Source organism: Anabrus simplex, chromosome 1, assembly GCF_040414725.1.
Source record: "Anabrus simplex isolate iqAnaSimp1 chromosome 1, ASM4041472v1, whole genome shotgun sequence".
Lineage (NCBI taxonomy): Eukaryota > Metazoa > Arthropoda > Insecta > Orthoptera > Tettigoniidae > Anabrus > Anabrus simplex.
The window spans coordinates 598,964,760-598,986,717 of NC_090265.1; the positions used below are offsets into that span (position 1 = coordinate 598,964,760).

The 21,958-nt window shown below is 38.0% G+C and overlaps 1 protein-coding gene across 1 annotated transcript in view; it reads left to right on the forward strand.

The window, feature by feature from the left end:
- Wdr59 (WD repeat domain 59) overlaps positions 1-16,214 on the forward strand; it is a 232,172-nt gene extending 215,958 nt beyond the window's left edge. Inside the window, exons 21-22 of the mRNA XM_067144938.2 lie at positions 233-386; positions 16,075-16,214. Of these exons, the coding sequence (XP_067001039.2) occupies positions 233-386; positions 16,075-16,214 (294 nt within the window). The remainder of the gene's footprint in view (positions 1-232; positions 387-16,074) is intronic.
- Positions 16,215-21,958: the final 5,744 nt, after the last annotated feature.

Here is a 21,958-nt window from a genome sequence, read left to right on the forward strand (position 1 = left end):
TGTTTACATAGTGTAAACTTGTCAATGATAGAGAGTTTAGTGATAACATGAAACAGTAATGACAAAATTAAAAATATATACAAGTATTAATATAATAGGTCAGAAGGAATTACTGTACCTCTACAGCAGATTTCATTCAATGTGACCATTAATGTATCTTGGGAATTTTCCTCTCACCTAATAATAATTCAATGAAGCAGTCTTATTTGATTCATTTAACTGGTTATTTCAGGTTTTGAAATATCTATCTATTGTGCCAGATGCCCATAGAGGAGTTGAATTCTTTACTGAATGTCAGTATTGCAGCAAACAAGTTCGTGGTGCCAGCTGTCTTTATTGCAAGAGACTCAGTCTTCAGTGTGCCATTTGCCATGTTTCAGTGAAAGGTAATTCAGTAAATTTATTAAAAGTGGTTTAATTGAATTGTGTTTCTCTAGCAACTTTTCTTAGTAATTTATAAGGGCTGTTGGGAACAGACATATAAAATAACTATTTCATATCTTCTTATAGCCTTGATCAGAACATTCTTCACATTAAAAATTAGTATTATAGCTTCCAGAATAATTAAAAATTGATAGGTAAAGTTGAATTTTTTGAGAACATGTGTGTGAAGGATTTTGCATCCTGTGACAATCTAGAAATTCAAGTACCATTCACCATATCTTCTGTAATATCTCAACTGTATATAAAAATGAGTGTGTGAAAAATAATCAGGAGGCCTGATATAGAGCCTTTGCTAATAATAATAATAATAATAATAATAATAATAATAATAATAATAATAATAATAATAATAATAATAATAATAATAATAATAATAACAACAACAATCATATGGCCTCAGTTGCCATATGTAGGCATTTTAATTTGAAGCTATTTTGGCTACCTACCTGTTAATTTCAACATTCCATTTTACTCTGCCAGATCATAGTGTACAACATGGGCTACTGAAAGGACATTTACTCACTTTTCAAAAGTTTGGCTACCTCTGCCAGGTTTGAACCTGCAATCTTGGGATCCATAGGTCAGCACTCTACCATTGTTTCACAGAGGGAGCTAGAATGAACATAAAGAGATGTGCACAAACAGTAAGTTTCTTCTCTCAACTGTGAGTAACACGTGAACTATTGAGAAGACTGGAGGAGGCACATCATCTGAACAGCATCTAGAATTTAGTATTGAAATGCAGAGTAAAATTCTCCAACTGGGATCCAGAGGGACAACATTCTTACATCTGAATTATTACATCTTAGATTTTTTTAAGAGATTCAGATTTAGTGTAATATTTGAATTTGTATTGACAGTCCTGCAGGTGATCGAATGGTTTGCACGCTAAACTTACACTTAAGCATTTGTTCAATCCAGCCAAAGTGGCAAATTTTTAAAGATAAGAATCTTCATGTCAACATATAAAACAATCCTGGTGAACATGTTAGATGTTCATTCACCAAAATTCTCACCATGCACCTAGAGATCTCGATTTTGTTATAGGTGTACCAACTGTAGATAACTACGGTAATATAGCCTTTTAGCAAGAATAGAATGTTGAAATTGCTAGACATATCATTGTAATCATTCTCAAGTTGCGGGTTTGATCCCAGCTCATTCCAGTGGACCCCCTGTGGGTGGGGGACGCAGACGAACAATACACCCACGGTATCCCCTGCCTGTCGTAAGAGGCGACTAAAAGGGTAACATCCCCTGTGGGTGGGGGAGGCACGTGTAGATTACACCCGCGGTATCCCCTGCCTGTCGTCAGAGGCGACTAAAAGGGGCGACCTAGGCGTGGACATGGATTGCGGCTTGATATCATGTATTGGACCTCCTGTGGATGGGAGGGGCTGAATACATTCACAGGTAATTCCTGCCTGTCGTAGAAGGTGGCCAATGTATACCTTACCGCAAGTACAGGGAATTTCATATACCCCAGGATGTAAAAGTGGGGACAAATCAAGGAACATGAACGTAATATTCGTCTCAACCAGCCAGACAAATCGGCCATAGCTGAGCATGCTCTATCATCGGGTCATGATGTCATGTTCCAAGATGCTCGAGCTCTTACCCACACTAGACACTACATGTCCAGGATTATATGGGAAGCTGTGGAAATACGTAGAAATTCTAACAATTTTAACAGGGACACTGGCTATCAGTTAATACCTGGTTGCCAGCCATTAAGGATTTATGTAGGTAGTTCCCTTCCCTGTCCCTTCACTATTGTTATTTCGTCTCGGTATTTTCCAAATTTGTACGTTCCTCATCGCCAGATGTTCATTCCAGGCTTGTGTCAATGTCATACACCTGTCAATGTCATATGTTATGTACACATGTTATGTGACCCTCTTAGACTGATAGTTCTGTCAGCTTCCGCTTCGAACGCTAGCACTGTACCACGTCTGGGAGCCATCTGGTGATGAATGAACGTACCATTTCTATTATAACGTCTAAATTCAAAGCTCATTGTTTAAGAAACCTTTCTCGTGGACAGTCAAGATTTTCTTCTGATGACACAGAGCACAGTTCTCTGCGAAACGTAAAGAATTTCACCTTATTTTCTTGACACGGCATAAGCCCAAAAGCCTATATCATGTCTAGAAGTACGGGCTGTGAAAGCATCATTGGTAACAAGTAAATAACTTGCCAACAAACTGGGGTACGATTTTCATTTTTGGTAAAAATGCAGCTCTACCAGGAAGATTTCAACATTAGAAGTCAAGTTTATTCTAGAACTAGTTCTGCTTGACCCAGCTGGGTTGGAACTAATAAGTTTGAAAGGTCAAATTAAGCAAAAAACATTAATTTTTCCACAGTCCTAAAATAATTAAAATTTCCTGCCTCTTTGACTTTGATCACACAGCCCTATTCATAATGTTCCTTCCCGCCTGCCTAACAGTTGGAAACAACAATGAACTTTCAACAGTCCGTCAGTGTGTCAGATGATGGTGGTGGTGATTATTGTTTTAAGAGGAAGTACAACTGGGCAACCATCCTCTATATAACACTAATCAGATGGAAAAATGGAAGGGATCCGACACTTTGAAAAATGAAGATATCGGTCAAAGACAAGGCCATGAAGAGCATGAAAATGAAAGACTCCCTATCCCTCGCAACCTAGTAGCGTCAGGGTCGGAAAAGAACGAGAGTTGACCAAGAGAGGTCGGATAGGAGAGATGAATGTGAGGAGCCTGGCACAAGTAAGTGGAAGCAATGCCAGGACTCAGCTAAGGGCCCCGTGGTCGCCAACCCACACTCCAAAGTTCAGAGCCCCTGGGGCTCGTATATTAATAGTTGTGGTAATAAAATTAACGGCTCCGAGAATTGATGATACCCCTGCTAAGTGAAGAGAGAAAATTGCTAAGTCAACAGAAGCACCAGCGTGTGCAATTCCTGAAGAAAGGGGAGGGTAGACTGTTCAACCAGTACCTGCACCGCTTTCCACTAAACTACTTCTAAGTAATAGGACAGTGTATCACTGTTGCATAGTTACAGTTTTATCACTTCTTTTTAGATTGTGTTATGGTGCCCCGTGACGCTGTTAGTGAAAGTGTGAAGTGGGTGATTATTAGCATGCATAAGGCTGGTCAGTCTCTTAGGAGCATAGGAAAGGAGTTAAAAGAGAGCAAAACTTGCGTGGAACAAATTGTAAAGAAATTTAAAGCGGCCGACAGTGCAGCTAATGGTCGCAGATCTGGACGACCTAAGAGAACTTCACCACAACAGGACAGAGTTTTGATTCTCAGACGCAAAGCAAACCATACAGCTACTTTGCCTGAATTGTGTGCTTGTGTGCGGATATGAGAAGAGATTTTGGTGTGGAAATGAACACTTTCACTGCATTAAAATGACTCCAAGTGGCTGGATCGATGTCTTGCACTGCTTTACGTAAAGCACTACTGAGCAACCTTCACAAGGAAAGGCATCTTAAATGGTGTAGGGAACGAAACAACTGGATGATGTAGAGTTGTATTTCCCGATGTAAGTTGATTTGAACTGTATCCACGAGAGCAGAGAACAAAAACCGAAAAATTTCTGCCTGCTTGCTAGCTCCTGCAGTTCAGCCAGGTGGCGAAGCTGTGATGATTTGGGGCTGTAGCACCAGTGAGGGCCCAGGGAAGATCAAATTTTTTGATGGAACCATGAATTTCACTCAATATTGTGATGCCATGGAAGAGGTTATGTTACCATTAGTTAATTTCTTGAATTTCTTGTTCCAACAAGATAATGCATCGTGTCACAAGTTCAAGGCTACAGTGGCATGGTTCCAGAATCATGACGTCGAGGTCCTACCCTACCCTGGCCTGCTAGGTCCCCCGACCTAAACCCGATGGAGAACTTGTGGAACTCCATGGCAGCCAGAATTAAGGAAAGAAAGCCCAAAAACAAGGAGGATATGAAGCATCAACTTGTTGAGCTCTGGCGTACCACTTCCAGGGATCAGTGCCGAGCCATGATTGACAGTATGGCACAACGTGTTGATACTTGCAGGAAGGCTCATGGTGGTCACATTAACTACTAAATGTATACAGAATTATATGTAACATTCTTGAGACTTTTTGTAATTTCTTTGTAATAAAATTTTATGTGTAATGTGAAAAGAAGCAGTTCTTGCCTGGTGTCCTTATACTTTTCTATGCCACTGTACAAAAGACCTGTGACACCACATGGCGATATGGTATCCTTTCAGCCCTGCATCATTGGAGATTCCGAGGTAACTTGCCTGTATTTATTGTGAATTTTTTGTCCCTCCATTTATTCCGTGTTCGAGTTGGGAGGGTATATTCGCAATACCACGTTCAAGGAAATGGAGTCCCACAGGGATCGGTTCTTAGTGTCACTCTGTTTGTGATTGCTATAAACGGTATTGTCGCTGCTGCTGGTTCAGCAGTAATACCATCGCTATATGTGGATGATTTCGCTCTGCATTATAGCTCGCATACTATGACTGTCGCAGAGCGACAATTACAGCAAGCTGTTAGGAGAGTGGAACAGTGGACTTTAGAACATGGCTTTTGGTTTTCAATTTTTAGTGATGAGACAAAGTCTCTTAGTGCATTGGCACTGCCGGTGGCTCCAGTTAGCCTACGCAGTGGCCTCCACGGTATGCACTAGCCAGCGTATTGGTAGGTGTGCTAGGTACCAACTGATGAGCCCGCCCTAGCACACGAGGGCGAAACGCTGGCAACCAAGAATGAGCTAGCTGGAAAATTTATAATGTCCAATAACGGACCATTTATATTGGTATTATTTTGGTTTTCAACCGCAAAGACCTCTGTTGTCCACTTTTGCCGGCAGCGCACTCTTCACTCACATCCTGAGCTTTATTTAGGAAATATCGCTCGCCCTGTAATTGACACTTACCTATTTCTTGGGCTCCTTTTCGATAGTAAATTATCGCGGGAGCCACCTGTGCGGCAGTTAAAAATACAATGCACCAAGAAGCTGAATATCTTGAAGTTTCTTAGCAGCACTAATTGGAGGGCTGACTGCACGGTGCTTCTACAATTTTGTAGGGCACATATTTTATCCAGGTTAGACTAGGCAGTGCAGCATATGGCTCAGCGAGGCTAAGCGTCCTTGTGAAATTGAATAGCATCCACCACAGCAGGGTTAGGTTGGCAACGGGAGCTTTTCATACAAGCCCCATTGCTAGTCTACTCGCTGAATCTGGTGTGCCGCCTATGCACCTGAGGCGCCAGCAAATGCTTCTGTCCTATACTGCAGATTTGCAACAGATGCCACTTCACCCAAGCTATCGTTGCGTATTCCACAATTGAAACCGTCGGCTGTACACTGCTTATCCGTAAGCAACTCGGCCGGTTGGAATATGCTTGGATAGCAGTCACAGATTGTTTGATGTACCTTCGATTCCTTGCCTTGTCAGACAACCAAGTAGGATACCTCCGTGGATAATACGACGACCTTAAATAATCGTGGATCTGTACTCTAGCCCGAAGGAAAACACAGACCCTTTAATTTATCAGAGGCTCTTTCTGTCCATTGTCGGCTGGTATCCAGGTTCAGTCGGATGGCTGGAGAACAGACACGAAAGTGGGCTGTGCGTTCATTGTCGACAATGATAGGTTTCCATTTTACTCTCCCAGAAACCTGTAGTGTGTACACCGCAGAGCTCTATGCTATCTTTGAAGCTATGTGGTACAGACTCCTTGAGCTCGCTACAGTCTATGGATACCTGTTTCCCTCAGCACCCTCTGGTGCAGCGGATCTCGGACCTGGTGGCTGGGTGTTTGGATGCTGGCACCAGAATCACATTTATGTGGCTCCTAAGCCACATGGGTGTAGAGGGAAACAAGTTAGCAGATAAGGTTGCCAAGGAGACAGTTACACTGCCCCTGTTGCCTTACAAGGTTCCAGCAAGTGATATTCGCTCTCAGTTGAGACATTTGGTTATGTCTAATTGGGAGATGGAGTGGCAGGCCACTCCACTTCCAAATATGCTGAGAGCGATAAAAGGTACTAAGGTATGGAGGACTTCCCTTCGAGCTTCTCGGAGGGAAGCAGTGGTATTATGTCGTCTTCGGATCGGTCGCGGTATAGTAATGCACTCCTATTTACTGAAAGGAGAACTCCCTCCGGTGTGTACTTGTGGCGATCATCTTACCATGGTACACAACCTTATGGATTGTATGGACCTGGTCGATCTGTGTTGTAAGCTAAAACTCCAGAGTTCCATGTTCATTAGTGTTGTATCTTGACCAGGAGAGAAATACGTCTGGTCGCCTGTTCGCTGTTGCTCGCTTAGCAACACCCAGGGATCACGTGTAGGGTACTTTAAGGTTAAACCTACGGATGTGAGCAACAATATTACTAAGGAATGGTAGGGAAGACAAGATACTAGGCCTGAGTCAACTTTGCCACACATAGGATCGTCACTGCCACCTGGATTTGAGATTCCTCGGAAAACCTGGTCTACTCTTAACAGGATACGATCGGGCCATAGTAACTGCGCAGATTTCCACTACAAGTGGAAAATAATTCCTACGCCTAACTGCGACTGTGGTGCCTCTAAGCAGACCATCCTGCACGTTATCAGTGACTTTGCTCATGCGCTTTGAGAGACAGTTAGCTATATAAATAACCTGGATATAAACATATAGTTTGTTTTTCAAAATCATTGTGTGTTGTATCTGTAAAGCCATACGCTAAATAAATAAAATAAATCCAGAGTACCATCTCCCTCATCCTGCGAGATCACATGCAGTCAGCAGACCTCGTCATCTGTTTTATGAGGGATAGTGGTCTTTTTTTATCGTGTGTAATAATGTTCTTTGTCGTAGTGTATTTGTGTTAACTGTGCTTTTATTCCATTGACTATATTTTGGTCCGTGTTTGCTTATCTTATTGTACTTCCAGGCAATGCCTTATTCCATTGTCACCTGTATTTTCTATAATTTAATTAGAAAATAATGCATTTCAAATTAGATCCACTGATAGTTTTAATCTCATAATCATTTTTCATCACCATTTATTTTAAACTCAAGTCAGTGGATATTTTAAAATTTTAATTACCATGTCATGTTGTCCATCTTGTACCATAAGGGGCCGATGACCTTAGATGTTAGGCCCCTTTAAACAACAAGCATCATCATCATCATCATTCCAGTGGTATTTGAAAGTGCTCAAATATATCAGACTTGTTAAATTATCAAATAAGAAAGTCTGCTCAGTGCAACACAATTTGTTTTATTACACTTTTCAGTTATTTTACAATAGGAATACATGTTTTATCATGTTGTGGGAACATCTTCAGTTTCTTGATATGAGACTCAATATTACAAAAATACGAGCACATTTAAATACCTAAAAATAATGTTATATTGCACATGTAAATCCTATAACTATGAACAACACTGCAATATTAGAACAATAGGGAACATGCATAATTTTCAAAATTTTTTTTTTTTTTTGAAAAGTACACCAATGAAATAGTATGTAAACGTATTACATTGTGGTAAGTTGCCTTGTTTTCTACCATTAAAAAAGGATTTAAAAGTGCCTTTCCGCAAGGCGAGTGAAACGGCCTCTGACGTAAACGGCGCTCTGTGACGTCACGTTCCAGTACTGTATGCAGCTCTACCATACCAGCTCTTGTGCATCAGCTGTTACTAAAAGCCGATTGTTTGTTATTCGTGATCGCGAATAACTTCAAAATGACAGAAGAAAGGTTCAAAACAGCACAGTCAGACAATCTACCATGTGTAGACGTCATCATTCTTGAAAAATAGTGACTTTTATGGCCGCAGAAATTCGCGGATAAAAAGCAAGTTTGTAAGTGGCATCTTTTATATATGTGCAATGTACTGTAACTCATAGTATTAGGATAACAACGAATCTGGATAGAAATCACATCACTTTCAACATTTCCTTTTAGATTGATTCCCATGTTAAAGAATAACATTACATTTTCGGGCTTTCAGCATTAGTAAAGTAAGAAATCGGATTTCAGCACTAACATAAACATATAGGTAGCATTATAGTACTAGTCCGCCTCTGTGGTGTAGTGGTTAATGTGATTAGCTGCCACCCCCAGAGGCCCGGTTTCGATTCCTGGCTCTGCCATGAAAGTTGAAAACAAATAGTACGAGGACTTGAACGGGGTCTAATCAGCCTCGGGAGGTCAACTGAGTAGAGCGGTTTCGAATCCCATCTCAGCCATCCTCGAAGTGGTTTTTTGTATTTTCCCACTTCTCCTCCAGGCACCTAAGGCCACGGCCATTTCCTTCCCTCTTCTTTGCCTATCCCTTCCGATCTTCCCATCCTCCAACAAGGCCCCTGTTGAGCATAACAGGCGAGGCCGCCTGGGTGAGGTAATGGCCCTCCTCACCAGTTGTATCACCATACCCAAAGTCTCACGCTCCAAGGCCACTGCCCTAGAAGCGGTAGAGGTGAAATCCCTCGCTGAGTCCGAGGGAAAAAACAACCCTGAAGGATAAACTGATTAAGAAAGAAAGAATGATCATAGTACTATAGGTCTATAATTTATCATTCCCGAAATATAAATTTATGGTTGGGGCAACTGGCCTACCCACTTCCAGGGCCCATGAAAGAGAAACATTAAATATCTTGGTGGAGGGAAAAAGTTAAACATGATAAAGATAAAGATAAATATGACTTCATCTAGTTTTCACAAGTCGGGCTGAGTGGTTCAGACGGTTGAGGTGCTGGCCTTCTGATCCGAACTTGGCAGGTTCATCCTGGTTCAGTCCGGTGGTAGTTGAAGGTGCTCAAATACGTCAGCCTCGTGTCGGTAGATTTACAGGCACGTAAAAGAACTCCTGGAGGACTAAATTCCTGCACATCAGCGTCTCCGAAAACCGTAGAAGTAGTTAGCGGGGCGTAAAGCCAATAACATTAATTACATTTGGCTTTTAACAAGCTGAGCATATCACGCAAGAAAAGTGTCTTGGTGACATTTTAGTCGTTCAATACAGGAATGTCTTTGGGTGCTGTGACTTTTACTTTTTTTTTTTTCCTATTTGCTTTACGTCGCACCGCCACAGATAGGTCTTATGGCGACGATGGGACAGGAAAGGCCTAGGAATGGAAAGGAAGCGGCCATGGCCTTAATTAAGGTACATCCCCAGCATTTGCCTGGTGTGAAAATGGGAAACCACGGAAAACCATCTTCAGGGCTGCCGACAGTGGGGTTCGAACCCACTATCTCCCAGATGCAAGCTCACAGCTGCGCGCTCCTAACCACACGGCCAACTCGCCCGGTATTTTTACCCATCGGTTTATTGACTTGGCTTGTATAACTTAAAACTTAGGCTAAGTTGGATAATATTTTAAACCCAACATCACTATTTTCACCTGTGTGCAATTATGTTATTTATTTCATTAATATTATGATAATTATTATAATTGAGCATTGTTAACTTATAAAACCCCAACAGACAAGCATTGGTTTTGTGTAGAGATATACATTTGTGAAATTCTTGTTGTTTTCTTTCATGGCAGTCGCTTAAGTGCGGTCAGTATCCAGTATTCGGGAGATAGTAGGTTCGAACCCCACTGTCGGCAGCCCTGAAAATGGTTTTCCGTAGTTTCCCATTTTCACACCAGGCAAATGCTGGGGCTGTACCTTAATTAAGGCCACGGCCGCCTCCTTCCCTGTCCCATCGTCGCCATAAGACCTATCTGTGTCGGTGCGACGTAAAGCAACTAGCAAAAAAAAAAAAAATTCTTTCATGATGTACACGCCTATTTTTTTTGTTATATTATAGAGTATTTAGCTATAGCCTAAATTTCTTCACAAATGTAAACTCTTCAATAAAGACATAAATAACTATCGCATGCCAAGATAAATTGGTATAATTAGAGTTCATAACCCCTTTGGTTTATTACCTTGACATGGATCACCCAAACCATAGGTTAGGTTTGGAGAATACTTTAATAATCAACATATATAATGCACTGTTTATTACTTTCATAATCCAAGATGTAATTGAAGCATTTAATTAAAGCATCATACATTAACATTTAAAGTTTTACCGCTAGAACAGCTGACATTGAAAAGTGATTGAAAATTCAAACAACTTCAACTTACGTTAAAATGATCTTCAAAAAAATAAACTGTAGACTTTTCCGATATATCACCAGCATTTCGCCGGCTCGCCAAAATCCGTTTCTCCCTAGTTTTAGCGTCTTTTGAACATTTATAAACAATTTGTTTTAGATGGTATGCGATGTGCTTTTGCACATCGGAACTATACACCATTTATAAGTTTTCTGCCTCACTGTCTGCGCAGGATTCATTTTAAGTCTAAAATATACCACTCAGATTATTATCCAATGTATAGACCTTGAATTTAACTATACCAGACACTAACATAAAGTAGAAATACGCAAAGTGTATCCTCCTTCTCACAGTACACTATGTGTTATTTCGTCTGCTAATTCAGGCAACGTGTACGATGACGTCAAACCAATGAGATCGCGTACTTGTGTCACGTGACATTTTCGTACTTTAATTTAGATTTTTATCATGTTTGGTGTTATTATTTGTACATTCTGATCACATGTTTGAATTCTGCATGAAATTTTGAATCACATTAGCATATTTTTAATTAAAACCCCGGATCATGCATGTTCCCTATTTGATAACTTAGATCTACATATTAAATTTACAATATAAACAGAAGTGAACTGTACTTGAAACTTTCTTGAACATACAGTAACTAGATATAACAATCATCTCTCATATAAAATCTACAAAAAAGTTACAAAAACTATTAATGTATTTAAACAAATTCTCTTCACCCCGGTGCCCATAAAAAAGCTACTTTTCACAGCCTAATTAACTGTGCATTCAATATCCCTCTATCAAAAATCAACTAAAAAAAGAAATAGACTCTGTCTGTGCCATATCAATTAATAACAGGAACAACAGAAACTTCATAGAAACAGTAATTAATAAAATCAATAATGTACCAAAAACTAATCTCCAAATAGAATCAAATAAGAAGTAGTATTTTGCTACCTTTACCTTCAATAGTAACAACATACATCAAAATATCAATATTTAAAAATGAAAGTCTATAATCACAATTCAATCATCTCTCAACTCTGGAATATACAAATTAAAATGTGAAGCAACCCATGTTTGTCACACAGGAAGAAATTTCCTAGATACCAAGAACACATTAATGCAGATAGATATAATATATTTTCAACCATGAATACTCTTATGAAAGAATTCCATCACTCATTTACAGATATAAACCAGGATTTAATTATTTTACACAGGGCAAATAAAGGTACTTTGATGAATAGGCTAGAAGACGTTTATATACAGCTAGATCAAAAAACCAATCCCAATTACAGCTTAAATGAAATTACACAGAATGCTAATATATTATTCAAACAAATATACAAATTATTACCAAAAAGATATATGCAAAACAGAAATGTTTAGCCTTGTAGCTTCTTATAGCAGCAGTCGTGTTTTGAGACAATACGTGTTGTTATTATTATTATTATTATTATTATTATTATTATTATTATTATTATTATTATTATTATTATTATTAAGACATGTAGAATAAGTAGTTTCGACCAATTGCACCTCCTCCTCAACAGCTGTACAACTCATTGAGACAGTCATTAGTAATACATACCTGCCAACTTTACAAAACAAAAAATCAGGAGATTTTAATACAAAAATCAGGATAAATCGTGAGATGCAATTGGTCGAAGCTACTTATTCTACATGTTTTAATAATAATAATATAATAACACGTATTGTCTCAAAACACGACTGTTGCTATAAGAAGCTACAAGGCTAAAAATTACACACCTCTATTCCCTCACAGGTATGTGAATGAGATGATCGTTCTCTGATAAGCTTTCCGAAAGTTGTATGAACTCATGCTCCGCATGTGTGAATAAGTCAAGCACTTAGATGCAATTACTTAGCGAATGCATAGATTAATATATTACATCATGCGCCCGCGTGATTATACGAAGCGCAATGCTATTTTTATCAAGTAACTAATAAATTAAAATTTGCTAGAATTGTCTCCAAATGGCTCCTATCTTTAAAAAATTCACTATCTTTGAAATTCTGACCCTAAATTACTAAAAAAAGGACTCAAAATCTAGCGAATAGCCTCTAGAATCGACTAGACTGATGTGTTTATTTAAAGATAAAAATTTCATTGTTCCGTATTGGAAATTATTAATATTAAAAATTAAATAATTGAAGTTCAACCAATTCAATACCGCAGCGCATGACCTTGAATGTGCCGCGCTGATCACCGGGAACTGGCGGTTTGCTTCTACAAATCTATTTGTCTGCGACTTCAAGTTTATTTATAATCTTCATATATTATTTGATAGTGTTGTGACTTTGTGCCTGACAGAGTGTGAAATTGACCCATTTCTCCAATATTCATAAACATTGTGTGATTTCGCCTACTTGTTTTTACGGCTGACGATGACCTGGACTAGGGTCGAAACCGGTCCCATTTAAATAAGAATGTAATTACTACATTTCTTTCTTTTATGTATTGAATTGGTTGAACTTCAATTATTTAATTTTTAATGTTAGACTGATGTGAACGACCGCGAACAATAGCATGTGAGAACAAGTGATTGACAATCGATATACGCATCGCATCCGATATACAGGTTTAAATAAACATCGCACATTCGCACATATTTCTCGTATTAATAAACGTTGATATTTCATTTGAAAGCGACCAATGAGAGAAGGACTTCCGGCCAATGGCGTATAAAGCTGAAATGCTGGGATTTGGAAACAAATGTTTGATGTTTACCAAAAATAAGCTAAAATCGGGAGAAATAATAGAATAATCGGGAGGCGGGAAAAAACTGTCGAAAATCGGGAGTCTCCCGCCTAAATCGGGAAAATTGGCAGGTATGGTAATATGTCTCATATATAACAAGGTACATATATCATCTTTCCAGAGGAAGCAGTGGGGAACTGAATGCAAATGAATACCTCAAATACACATTCATACTTTTCGTGAAATACAGTATCCATTCTCCTCTTTTTTTTTTCATTCTTCTCGAGACTCTCTTATACACAAATATATCAGCATTATAGAATTTTCAACATGTTTCTGAAGATTTATAATTATCATCTGAGAAGAGTTTTCCTGCTACTAATGGACAACTATTTTAAGGATTTTAAAGAACTTCATTTCAGTTTAGTAAAAATAAATCAATTAACTTCCTCAAACAAGTTATGTGACGAAGTGTTACACAGATTACAAATACTGGTGCTTATTGATACTACTTACCTTAATTAACAACTGCTGGACAGTAACAACACAAACTGTAAACAAACTTCTTATAGGATTTACATTTGTAATATAACATAATTTTTAAGTACAGTATTCAAATTTGTTTGTATTTTTGTAATATTGAGTATTGTATCAAGGAACTATGACAAGACGAAACATGTACTCGTGTCGTAAAATAATGCATAATTGAAAAGTGTAACACAAATTGTGTTGAATTGGGTGGACCTTCTCATTTGATAATTTGATATCATAGTCAACATAAATGTTTTTTTAAAATAAAATTCATCAATTGTGGTATCAGACTTGTGTCAGTAGATTTACTAACACATTAAAGAACTGCTGTGGGACAAAATTCCAGCACCTCCAAACCCAGTAATATTACTATTGTTGTTAGCATCATTGATATTAATGTTAATCATAAGCTTTCAATTGAACAAGGTTTCTTTTTACTTAAAATATGGTGGGTTATCATAAAAATAGTGTTATGTGTTAGCCCTTTGTATTTAGCCCCTTTTGGTATTTCCTGGAAGGAACTAGTGAGTCAACTGGAAGCTCCCAGCCTGAAGGAATAGTGACAGCCTCTCGCCTCTATTGTTCTCTTGTCTGGTTTCCCTTTCCACCTTCTAGACCACAAAACAAGAGTATTCCCATTCTGGCCTAGCCCCAAAGATTCTAGTTCTCCATCATCAGAATATAAAAAGGAGGCTAGCCATGAATAGCGAGTCAGTAGTTGGAGTTGGACAGCTGTAGTACTGGCTGTCATCAGTGTTGGTGTAATGGGTGTCGTACTGGAGTCTGTCAGAATATCGTATTATTCGAGTAGTGTGTATGTACTGCCTTGGAATATTTGGTGGTGTGTACTGCTTTGGAGTACTGTATGTGTGCCAATGTGGAGTCAGTATACAGAACAGTTTGTGTGAATAGAATTGGAGTAGTGTCAGCTGTCATCTTTCTGAGGAGTTGTGTAGTGCTGGTTAGCACTGTTGAGCTGTTGCTGTTATGTGACCACTGTTTAGTTGTCAGTCTTAAGTAGTTCACTGTGTGGAGCAGTTATGTTGTCTGTGGGTTAATTGAATTGACTGTGTTGTCTGTGCAAAACACTAGATTTTTTTGTAGTAGCTTTACGTCACACCGACACAGATAGGTCTTATGGTAACGATAGAATAGGAAGGGCCTAGGAGTTGGAAGGAAGCGGCCGTGGCCTTAATTAAGGTACAGCCCCAGCATTTGCCTGGTGTGAAAATGGTAAACCATGGAAAACCATCTTCAGGGCTGCCGACAGTGGGATTCGAACTCACTATCTCCCGGATGCAAGCTCACAGCCGCGCGCCCTTAACCGCACGGCTAACTCGCCCGGTAATATCACTACACTTATATGGAATTAAGCCATAGAACAGGCGCCATATGCCATGATTCTTAACAGACTGTTCAAACTTGTCTGCATGCAGCTGCTGTGAGAAGTGATTGAGCACATGAAGGGAAATGAAAGTAAAAGGCGAGCTGTCAGTCAGGATTATCACTGTCCAGGTAATACCAGCGAGCCCAGCTACCTGCAGTGAAGAAGACAGAGACATTTTTTCCATTTTCAGCAATATGTGAATTGTGGTCATTCATGGTTGAATATACTTGTGCGTGTGTCAATATACACGTATGTACTAATTGGATCATCCTGAATTTTATTTGATTGGTAAAACAGACGGTGTTCTATTCATAACGATTGTATGTAATGTATGTATGTATCTATGTATGTTGAGTGCTTAGTCTGAAGGCTGGTTAAATCCGCAGCAGCTCAATCATCAGCTGTCATAGATAGCTTACGCATCACTAAAGAGCTGTAATAGGGAAACGAGTGAAATAGTTTCCTGTTAATTTCTTTGCCAAGCCAGAAGTTGATATCTTCTCTCCTATTATTTTAAATAGATGGCATCATATTTTAATGTAAATTCAGTTTTGAAGTAATATTTGTAATACAATACGTGCTAGTTCAAAAATGACCTTTTTATTTTATTTTATATTTGTAAAGCAATCTACTATTTTATCTATATAATCTCATCTTTTTTTCAGCCAATGTTTTTTGTAAGTAAGACATCAGTAAAGAGAATTTCTAATTATTTTATTCTCATTAATGTTTTTCAGTTCAGTTAGTTTGAGTAAATTTACCTTAATTGGTTATCCTTATTTCATGTGATGAAATCCTCAGATGTATTATAAAATGCAGAGTGGTAGTGAGCCTGTTTGAAGCTAAATACCATCCTACATGTGTGTGTAATAATTTGTTTCTCTCTTCCAGGTTCCTCTAATTTTTGCTTAGTATGTGGCCATGGTGGCCATACCAATCACATGATGGTATGGTTTGAGACAGAAACAGTATGCCCAACGGGCTGTGGTTGTTGCTGCTTACTAGAAAGTGCAGGAGTATTTGGACTATAGTTCAAATTTTATCTTGTGAATGTTAAGTTTTAAGCAGTTTTTAATTCTGTATATGTTTCCGTTGTTCTTTGGTAAATATTATCAGGAGTGTAATCCATGCAGAATGCAAGTCAGGATTTTATGAATTGAGCTCTTCATGTTGTATAATAAGTTATTTTGGAACACTACTTATTTATATTTTCAATAAGTTGTAAAGGCTGTGACTATGTGTTAGATAAGATGTTATGTTTAACTGTTCAGTTATCAAGATATTTACAAAACAGTAGATGAAAAATGGAAAAGTTACTTACTGAGGCAAGGATATTAATAATGATATCTCTATTCTAACTTTGTCTAAGGAACTGCTATCATTTGTTTATGACATTCTTTACTAATATTACTATCCCAAAAAAGAGATTGAAATTTGTTGTACAGTCCAAGAAGTAGATAACACAATATGGATAAAAGATCTGGCTAAGTTGGAGTAGCAGTAGAACACTTTTGTTTGCTATTATGTTTATTTTTGCAGATTACCTTTTATTTTTTCATTTTCTATGTAGTCTGTCTACATAAAATCAAAATCTTTTCTTGTTAACTTATTTTTTGTATAGATCAGGAATTGAAGATATTAATGCCTTTTTTTAATCAGATTTGTGTCAAGAGGTCTGCATTCAAGTCTTTGCCAGAAAGTGTTTTAATTTTAATCCATGTTCCAGTGGCATGGCATGCAAATTTCCTGGGTGTTGCCAGTTCAAAACCGATACAATTGAGAAGAGTTTTTGAGAGTTCTATTGACATTTTACAGGGACTTTTTTCAAATACAATATCCAATATATAGAATTATACAAAGAATAATAACATAAGAATAGTAATAATAAATGTGGGAAAATTTACCAGCAAGTACCATACGTGAAGATCTGCCAGTAGTTGTATTGCGCATACGTGTAGTTAAGTTTTTTTTTTTTTTATCTGTTTATTTTCACGGCTTCATTTTATTTTTCTGTTATTTTAAATGCCTTGCTTAATAAGAAGTCTAATCTCATTTTGTGAGAACGTGCTAGAAAGGCAATGGATGCAATTTGATTTTTAGAATTTTCATGATGCGTACATCGAACACAAACTATCCTTCACATTCTTGATACCATTTTTGGTCCAGGTATTTCCTTTTTTCATTTAAAAATAAACATGGCCAGGAAGAGAGTTTTGATAATTTTTCACTACTGCATAACCACAGTTATTCTGTATACCTTTTGAAACCTGTATGTGATTTATTCTTCAAATTTTGTAATTAAGGAGTGGTCTGCCATTCAAAATAATAATACTGTTTTTCTCACTAAATGTATGTGATCCTAAGGAATGGTTTAAAATGCCCTCTGTTAACATAGTTGCAATCATAGGAGAATACTTCACCAGTCAATTTAGAAGCCATGCCTGGGAGTGTAGGGGAAGGAAGAAAAGAAATACAGTTTGCCTTTGTGTCTAACCAGCAAATAATGCACTACACTAATCACAACACACTCTCGCCATGGCATTGAAAGTCAGTGATACCCAGCCTGGGCAGGTTTGCCACTGAACCATTGCAGACAACATGTAGCATGAATTAGAAACATTTAAGATGCTTTTTACATGTACTACATATCAGTTCAATTCTTCGGTGCTAGATGGCAGTCATATCTTTTCTGATATGTTGTACAGGAATCTGGTGGATTTAGATTGTTGATAAAAAGAAATACAAATTATATAATAAGGAATATACATAATTTTTCTTTAAGTTGCCGGCGGCAACACCGGCAACATAGATGCCATGCCCCTACTTGTTCCTCTGATCTTTGTAAATACCATTTGAATTGCCATCATTGTAGTTTTCATCCTTTTTAACCTGTGATCTTACTGTCTACTTTCACCTGTCTTTTTTGTTACATTTTGTTCCCTGTACTTTAACTTTACTACCCTGAAGTTATATCAGTCGCCCAGTTTCTATAAACAGTAATTTTGTTTTTTTTCCTTTGCTGTAAAAGGCTGTTTTTATGGGATTTACAAAGTATGCGTGATATTTCTGTTGGTCGTTTCACCTTCAGCTTTGCCCCTGATTTTTAGGAAAATATATTCAGCTTTAGAAACTTGCTTTGGCTAGGCATCTTTAAGGCTTTGTTTGTATTATGAATTAGCAGCACTGACTGTTCTTGCTTGTGTGCATGAAGCATTGCGTTATCACACATTCTCACCAGAAGTTTAAATGCCATACCATTTTTCTCAAAGTGCTTTTCACTCATTCAATCATAGAATGGTATGAATTCAGCATAGAATCTAATGAAAATATATTTTATGGTTTTCTACTCTATAGGCAGCTCTTTTACCTTTATGGATGCTTTCCCAGTTGAAGAGTGTATGTGATGTGGTAGGCATTTCCTATCCACTCCTCCAGCCAAAAGCATGCAGTTACTTAGACAAATACCCGTCCAAGTATTGGCCAAGCCCAGTGTTGTCTAACTTCAATGAACACCTGTAAGGTTTACTCTACAAAAATTTGAGGGCATGTAGGATAGAATCAGCCTGTTGAATTGCCCTTCCTCTTATATTGCTCAATAGTGTTGATGGAGTGCTAACTTCAGATTACAGTATTCTACACAAGTGAGGATATTTTTTTCTTTTCTGATTCTGAAACTTTTATAAAGCTCTTTTATTGGTTGGTTCCTTGTAAATAATATGTAAATATATGTAAACAGTGTAAATATTACATACATTTTTATAGAAAAGAAAGTGTGTCTGTGAATATTGTGTACTTGTTTATAAAAAGGGGCCATTTTGCCACTTTCAGTTTAGAAGATATTCCTGAATAAACAGAAAGACAGCTGATATACTGGTGCAGGCTTTTACAGCTGATGTCAACTGACATGCTTTAATGATGTTCTTCTGGGATATTAGGCCGTGCTGACTTATTAACCATGTCAACATTGCAGCTACTATATGATAGCCCTTGTCAAGATGAAATGACATGAGCTTGTGGGCTCTCATACTTTTATAGCAGCGAGAAGACTAGTTGGTGGTGCCTGTTGCCTTGCCTCTATCTCCTAGATTGATGTTCCTAAGACCTGTGCAGAGTGATCACAATAATAATTATTAAATTAATGTCATATGGTCCACCTTTTTTCAGTACTATATTATGCAGTATTATTGAATTACATTACTAAACTAGGAATTAGTTTTGGCCTTGGGTGGCCATCTTCAGCCTTAATGTAATACATCTAATAACTAAACAAATGTAAAAGCACACAATTGACATGAAAATTAATGTACAAACACACAATTAACATTAAAATCTAGGATGAACTACCCTAAGTGTAAAATCTGAAAAATTATTTAGGCTCTAAATTCTTAGTATCTGGAGTATGCTCCTCATCCAGATTCTTTTTTGTATTGATATTCATAGAATTGTTAGTTCCTTCACTGCTAATCATTACAATTTCAATTGCAAATTGGGAACTGGTAAATGTTGATTCTGTAGTCAGATCATCAATCACCAAATCTACTTGAGTGGTGTTAGCAGTATGCAAGCCACTGGATGCCACTGTAAATAACCACCAGCTGACGCAGAACTGCTAGATGGTGTTTCCACATCGAAATAAAATGAAATGTTCCCATAGTGTTTGTTAAAATCATGCTGAAATGCTGTTGGACATTGTCAGGATGGCACATGAAGATATGGTTAAAACTGACACATTCTTAATTTGTAGCTGGTATAAATTCGCAATTCATTGTGGTGTCCATGAAGTTAACCTGAATAAATGATAGATAAAATAAGATAAAATTAATGAGTAGAAGGGGAGAGAGAGAGAGAGAGAGAGCGCGTGTTAGTCAAATGGTATAGGTTATATGAGGCTTACCTCTCGTTGCAGTATGTGGTGTGTGGTGTATTGTTGTGTGCCTCATACTAAGGGTTGTGAGATTCAAAGGAAAAGGAAGGGGCAGGGCAAGGGACGAGGGGGTGGAGCAAGGGGAGAGGTTGGGAAAGGAGAGGGGGTGGAGGTGAAAGGGGAGGAATTAAGGCAGGGTTGAAGGATGTGGGAAAAGAGATGGCTGCTGAGAAAAGATGCTGTAAATGTTATGAAAAACTGAATTATGACTTGTTGGTTTGATGTTTCTGTATGTATGAAGCAGCTTTCAGTAATGTTAAGGAGGTGTCCTTTGTTGATGATTTGAGAATTTCCATATCTTGTTTTATGTTTGTGAATTTGTGATTATAGTCATGCATATGCTGTCCTACAGCTGAAAAATTATTGTACTTCAGGGCATTGACATGTTCCGAGTACCCTGTATTAAAATTTCTGCCGGTCTGTCCAACGTAAGAAGAATTATTAAACTGTTGCAAATAATCCTGTATACACCTGATTTTGAAAAACTATTAAACTTTTTTATGGATGTGGCATTATGCAAGATTTGTGCATTCCTATTGTTGTTTTTGTGCAGAGTGACTCATTGCATTCATCCTTCTGCTATCTGGCAATGCTGGTGTCACCAGCTGGCCTCCTCTTTGCTATAGATGTGCGAGCCCAGACCAACTCACGTCATATCATTTTGACAAGGGCTACCGTAGAGTAGTTCAAACATTGACATGGTTAATATGTCAACATGGCTTAATATTCCAGAAGAACATCAAAACTTGCCAAAAAAATGTCTTCTTCTTCTTCTTCTTCTTCTTCTCTGGTTCTAATTCTGCCCCAGACTGCGTTTGATGGTCACAGATGTTATTAACGACATACAAAATAAAGTATTTATGTCAACGAGATAAAGGAAGCATTTTTGAGTTACGTTTCTCTAAATGATAAACTCTCATAAATGTTGAAGCCAACCATTTAATACTTCTGTAGTGTATACAGTCCTTGGACGTTGTGAAGGCCCATGAAGGATTGTAAAATTAAAGGCTTTCACTATCCTTGACCTCAGCACTGTGTGGGACAGACTGGTTAGCTCTATGCGCAGCCACTTTTGCGCTTGGAATTAACATGGATACCCTGCAATGGGACCCTTTTTTGTATACATGTACAGGTTTGCATATTTTGATGTGTTAGAATATTGTGAGATATACTTGGCTGTGAAGTTCAAGTAGACTGGGCCATTTATTGCCAAGTATTCAATGATTTTTATTGATTAATCATTCTAAGATGCCAAAGAGAAAATGAATTGAATGTGCAATTATTTGATCATGAAATTAAGTATTTTGATACTAGTTCTTCCCATATGCATTTTTTTCCCCCTTACATGTTACTAACTGATACTAATGTTTTGTTGCTCATGTATTATATTCTCAGTTGTCTATTGTGAAACAAGACATAAAACTCTTCATTGCTTTAACACGGCATTACTTGCTAGATCTGTATGTGCACCGTTACTCGCTAGTGAGTGCAGCGCTCACTTTTATATGCCCATATAAAAATGGTGGAATTTTTAATACACATGAACATGAACATGAACGGGCAGAGTGGCCCCATGTGTTAACGCACTATGGCTATTGAGCCAAGCTCTGCATTTGGGAGACGCGTGGGTTTGAACCCCACCGTCGGCTGTCCTGAGAATGGTTTTCTGTGGTTTCCTGTTTACACTTCCAGGTAAGTGCGGGGACAGTTCCTATTCATAGGCCACAGCTCTTCCACCTTATTACCCAGTTTCATTCACCATCATTCATTTCATCTTCATTAGCGCCTCAGCTGAGGTTGGCATCAGAAAGGGCATCCAGCCGTAAAGCATGTGATATAAATTCATCTGAC